Source organism: Miscanthus floridulus, chromosome 7 (genome assembly GCF_019320115.1).
Source record: "Miscanthus floridulus cultivar M001 chromosome 7, ASM1932011v1, whole genome shotgun sequence".
Classification (NCBI taxonomy): domain Eukaryota; kingdom Viridiplantae; phylum Streptophyta; class Magnoliopsida; order Poales; family Poaceae; genus Miscanthus; species Miscanthus floridulus.
Genome location: NC_089586.1, coordinates 115763272 through 115767501, shown reverse-complemented (window position 1 = coordinate 115767501; position 4230 = coordinate 115763272). Strand labels below are relative to the sequence as shown.

General features: G+C 51.4%; 1 protein-coding gene across 1 annotated transcript; it reads left to right on the top strand.

The window, feature by feature from the left end:
* Window positions 1–1335: 1335 nt before the first annotated feature.
* Window positions 1336–3481, top strand: LOC136464378 (rRNA-processing protein fcf2-like). The gene is made up of 5 exons (XM_066463333.1): window positions 1336–1746; window positions 1846–1906; window positions 2302–2376; window positions 2501–2616; window positions 3095–3481. Exons 1-5 carry the CDS (start codon window positions 1514–1516, stop codon window positions 3201–3203), a joined length of 594 nt encoding a protein of 197 aa, XP_066319430.1. The 5' UTR covers window positions 1336–1513; the 3' UTR covers window positions 3204–3481.
* The last annotated feature ends 749 nt before the right edge of the window (window positions 3482–4230 follow it).

Below are 4230 nucleotides of genomic sequence, written 5' to 3'. Positions count from 1 at the left end.
GATCACCCCAATCCACCCAAGGCGACGAGCTAGCCGGCGGCGGCAATGGCCGTCCGACGGCGGACTTCTTCTGCGCCTAAAGTTGGAGGAGGGTTAAGGACATGGGGTGGCAGGGGAGGAAGAGGATAGGGAGAGAGGGAGCCCGCGCCACAGGAAAGTGGCGGCTGCGCTGGCAATGGGGAGGGGCGGCGATGCAGTGGGGACAGAGAGGGACTGAGAGAGGGAGACAAGGGAGAGAGGGAGCCGGCGGGGGAGGCACGGCGACGGGGGCTATGCGACGCAGAGTGAAACAGAGGGAGGAAAGGGACGGGGCCGCGAGCCTCTATTTGGATCTGTCGCGCCCTGACATGTGGCGCGTCACAGCCGCGCCCTGATCGGTGGCGCGGCCAGGCCTGTCACGTCAGCGACCAGCGGGGCGGGACGTTGCCACGTACGCATCCCTACCGCGTTGCAATGCATGACGCGGCAGAGTTGTTTCGCCACGCCCTAAAAATAGACGTGGCCAAATGTGTTACTTTTTAAGAAAAAAAACAATGTTAGAATTAAGAATAGTTAAAAAAAAGTGTTAAAAAATTCCTCACCGTTGGGGACGCCCCAGTCGAACGCGAGCAGCGGCTTCCGGCGCCCCACGCTGGTCCAGCGTCGATCGCAGAGTCCCCAGCTGCGGCGGCAGCAGCGGCAGGCCCGCCGGCAGCGCCCCCATTGCCTCGACAAGAGATCGCGCGGCGCGGCGCGGGGCGTGGCTTAATTTCTCCGGCCTCGCGACGACGTACGCGCCTACGCTGCGCGCGGTTAGGTCCGGTATGATTCGATACGATGCGCGCGCATCGATCGGAGGAGGGGAGTTCGGGTGCTCGGGAGCTCCTGTTTTATTGGAAGTTAGTTTCGTTTCAGGTGGTTCGGGAGCCCGACTCCTGGTCGGGGAGTCGCGTGCGTTTCCTTTCCGAATCGTAGCTGTAGGAATTGGCCAGCAGCGAGCATCCGAGCACCAACGATGGCGAGGCGCGGCCTCAAGCGAATATTGCGTCCCTCCACACGGAAACGGAGGCTCTCAGCTCTGGTTTTTTATATAGGGGTGCTCTGAACTCTGATGAAGCCGTGGTGACGAAGTCCGTCGCCGACTCTCCATGTGGCACACGACGGCATCGCTCGGGACTCGGATCACACACACACACCAAAAAAAATAGAGATGGGCCTAAAAATGAAACAGCGATGCTCGCATCTGAGTTAGCCCATTACGACCCGTTAAATTTTCTTGGCCCGCGGAAACTCTGAAATGACGGCCCACAATGCCCGAGCCTGCTAACCTCCTGCCCTAGTGCTCCCCTCCTCTCTCTCTCTGTCTCCCAGGCACTCCCAGCTCCTTTGCCTTCCTCCCACCGTCCCACGGCCGCCACGCCGCCGCGCTGCTTCTCTTTACTGTCCCACCTCCAACCCTGCCGCCGCGGCGGATTAATCCAATACAGGGCGAGAGACGTGATAAGTTTCTGAACTTGCAGCGCTAGGGCCAGCGATGTCGGAGACGGCGGCGCCGATCGGCCTGTCATGGGCGCCCAAGCTTCCTTCATTTGCAACGACCCGCGGCAGCAGCAAGAGCGACCAGGCGCCGAACCCGAGCACCGCGCAGGGGTCGCTCTGGAAGCCCGCGAGCGAACTCGTGGACGGGTTGTTCGTGCCCCCGAGGGACCCTAGGCAGCTGAATAAGCTGGCCAGGAAGAACGTCAAGGACACCACTGGCAAGGGCTGGTGAGTTTACCTGGAATCCACCCTAGCTCTCTTGATTGGTTGCTGCCGCATGGTAGGGCTTATGTGCGAGCGTTTATGCTTTGCTGCTGCATTTCTCAGGTTCGACATGCCAGCGCCGACCATCACTCCCGAGTTGAAGAAAGATCTAGAGATTTTGCAGGTGTGGTGTTACTTCTGATTCAGTAACCTTACTAGCAGTAGGATGCCGTAGTAGCCTGTAAAACGGATAATATGCTATCAAGAATTTCTGGACTAACGTTGATACAGCAAGGAAAGCATGTTTGTGCAGCTGCTGTTGCATCAGTATGTAGTAGGGCGAACACAGAGAGCAGTTTACTGCAACAACCTGACAGTGTTACCATCTGATTGAAGCTATTTTACTTTTTACGAAAAAAGAATCTGAATTGTTTCACTTGAGATTCAGGATACCATGTAAATTGTAATGCACAGTGTTGGATGTGCCTGTCTCTACTCAATTGGTATCGTGTGTTTAGTGATTCTGGTTTGTCCTTTGGGATGCTTATGTGACAATATGTTTGCCATCTGTTTTTGCAGCTGAGGCATGTAATTGACCCAAAAAGGCACTTCAAGCGGGCAGGAAAGTCCAAGGCCCTTCCCAAGTACTTCCAAGTAAGTAGCCTAATCACCATCAGGCAGAGTTATTCAGCATTTTTTTTATCATCCTAATCTGTGGAAAGCTTTATCTATCTCTTCTGTAGCTGATGTGTACTGAACATTTCAATGTTGGCTTTAGGTCGGTACGGTTGTTGAGCCTGCATCTGAGTTCTACTCAAGTAGGCTGAAAAATAGGGAACGCAAGGCAACATTGGTCGACGAGCTGTTATCAGATCAATCTCTTAAGAGCTACAGGTATGCTCATCATATGTTTGCTGTTCTGCATGTACATTAATGGACAGTAATTTTTTTTTCAGTGCAAGATTTTTCTGTATCTATTAAATATGGCCTTTCGGATCACTAGCAATTCATGAAATTTAGTTATCTAGCATTAACTGGAAACATTGTATGTAGGGATAGTTGTAACCCGTGAAACCCATTTTAGGTATACACATCAGAGCCCTGTAATTATTATGTTGATTGCACTCTGAAACAAGGCTCCAGTGCACAGAAATTCAGAACGGCATCCTAGTTTCAAGAATCAATTTCCTTGTTCCATTTAGAGTCCAGAGCATGTTACCTTAGCCCTTTTCCCCATCTTTGATCATTCAAATGACCCCAAAATGAGAACAGGATAAACTGATATTGTGCCAGATCTTTTCCATAGCTAGTGCTTTCTTTTTCTTTTTTTCATCTGAAATTGAATGTGGCATTGATCTCCAATGAAATGCAGGATGCGCAAGGTACGTGAAATTCAGGAGATCCGTACACCAGGAGGCAACCAAAAGTGGAAGAACAAGGGCACGAAAACACTTAAGAGGGCGAAGGATAGGAGAAAATGAGATTGGTGTGCTAGCTTTGTGCTCTGGTTGTGAGAGAAGAGATTGGAGAAGTGAACTAAGGACAAGTTGCTCTAGACCTCTAGTACTTTCTCTTGACTTTGCAGTATAGATTGTGGTTCCAATGTAGTGGTGAGCTTCAGTAACATGACGAATTGATTTTCAATTCTAAATATTTTAAAATGTTGCTGTAACACCAGGAATTCAGAAACGTCGGTTGGTAGACTCTTTCAAGTTAGCTTCATATATTGAGAAGCACGGGCTCTGCTCATTTATCTTGCTGTGCCGTGTCTGCTTATGATCATGTCTGCAGTTTTGCTTTTCTCTTGCTTTCGAGTCAATCTGGCGCATAGATGTTACATGAATACATGGGAATGTTTTCACTCGGAATTTTTATGTATTTGCACATGTTTGCATTCTCACCAGTGTGCTGATGATTCTAGATCCCCAATTCTTACCACTTTGTAAGGATATCAGCTCTTGATCATGAAAGGTGATCAATTCTGTCGCTTGAGAGCAGCATTGCCATCACCCATCAGGAATGGGGTACTACATGATTGGAGCCGACCGCGTGAGGCGGCGAACACGCGCGCTTGGCTCGTCTTATAATCCGTACTTTTCAGCGGAACAGTGTTTTTCTCTCACAACAAATCAACCAAAATAATATTTCAGCTTTTTTTTTTCCGGTGAAGTGAACGTGGTCAATCGTCTTTAAAAAGGCCGCTTGGTAGGGCAGGTGAGCACGGTTGGACGGCGTGGGGACTGGGGAGGGCACCCGAGCCGCCGATGTCACGCGGGCACTGCGGCAGCATGTGCCGGGACGACTGCAGAACCACGCCGAGAGTAGAGACGATTTCGTGGTAGTGTTGCGCTTGCGCCTTGTCCTTTTGGCGAGATGAACCGACGGTCCTCCCCTCCGCTCCATATTGGTGTCACGGTGTGCGGCCCGTGCAGGATCGAAGGCGCGGACAGCTGGGACTGGGACTGATCGGAGTGTGGTGGACCGGACGTAGGGCGGCATCGGCACATG

Bases quoted from the DNA above. Each gene is read 5' to 3' on its own strand.
- LOC136464378 (XM_066463333.1), top strand. From the start codon at position 1,514: ATGTCGGAGACGGCGGCGCCGATCGGCCTGTCATGGGCGCCCAAGCTT. The intron at 1,907-2,301 runs GTGTGGTGTTAC...CTGTTTTTGCAG, and splicing joins AAGATCTAGAGATTTTGCAG to CTGAGGCATGTAATTGACCC. The intron at 2,377-2,500 runs GTAAGTAGCCTA...TGTTGGCTTTAG, and splicing joins CCCTTCCCAAGTACTTCCAA to GTCGGTACGGTTGTTGAGCC.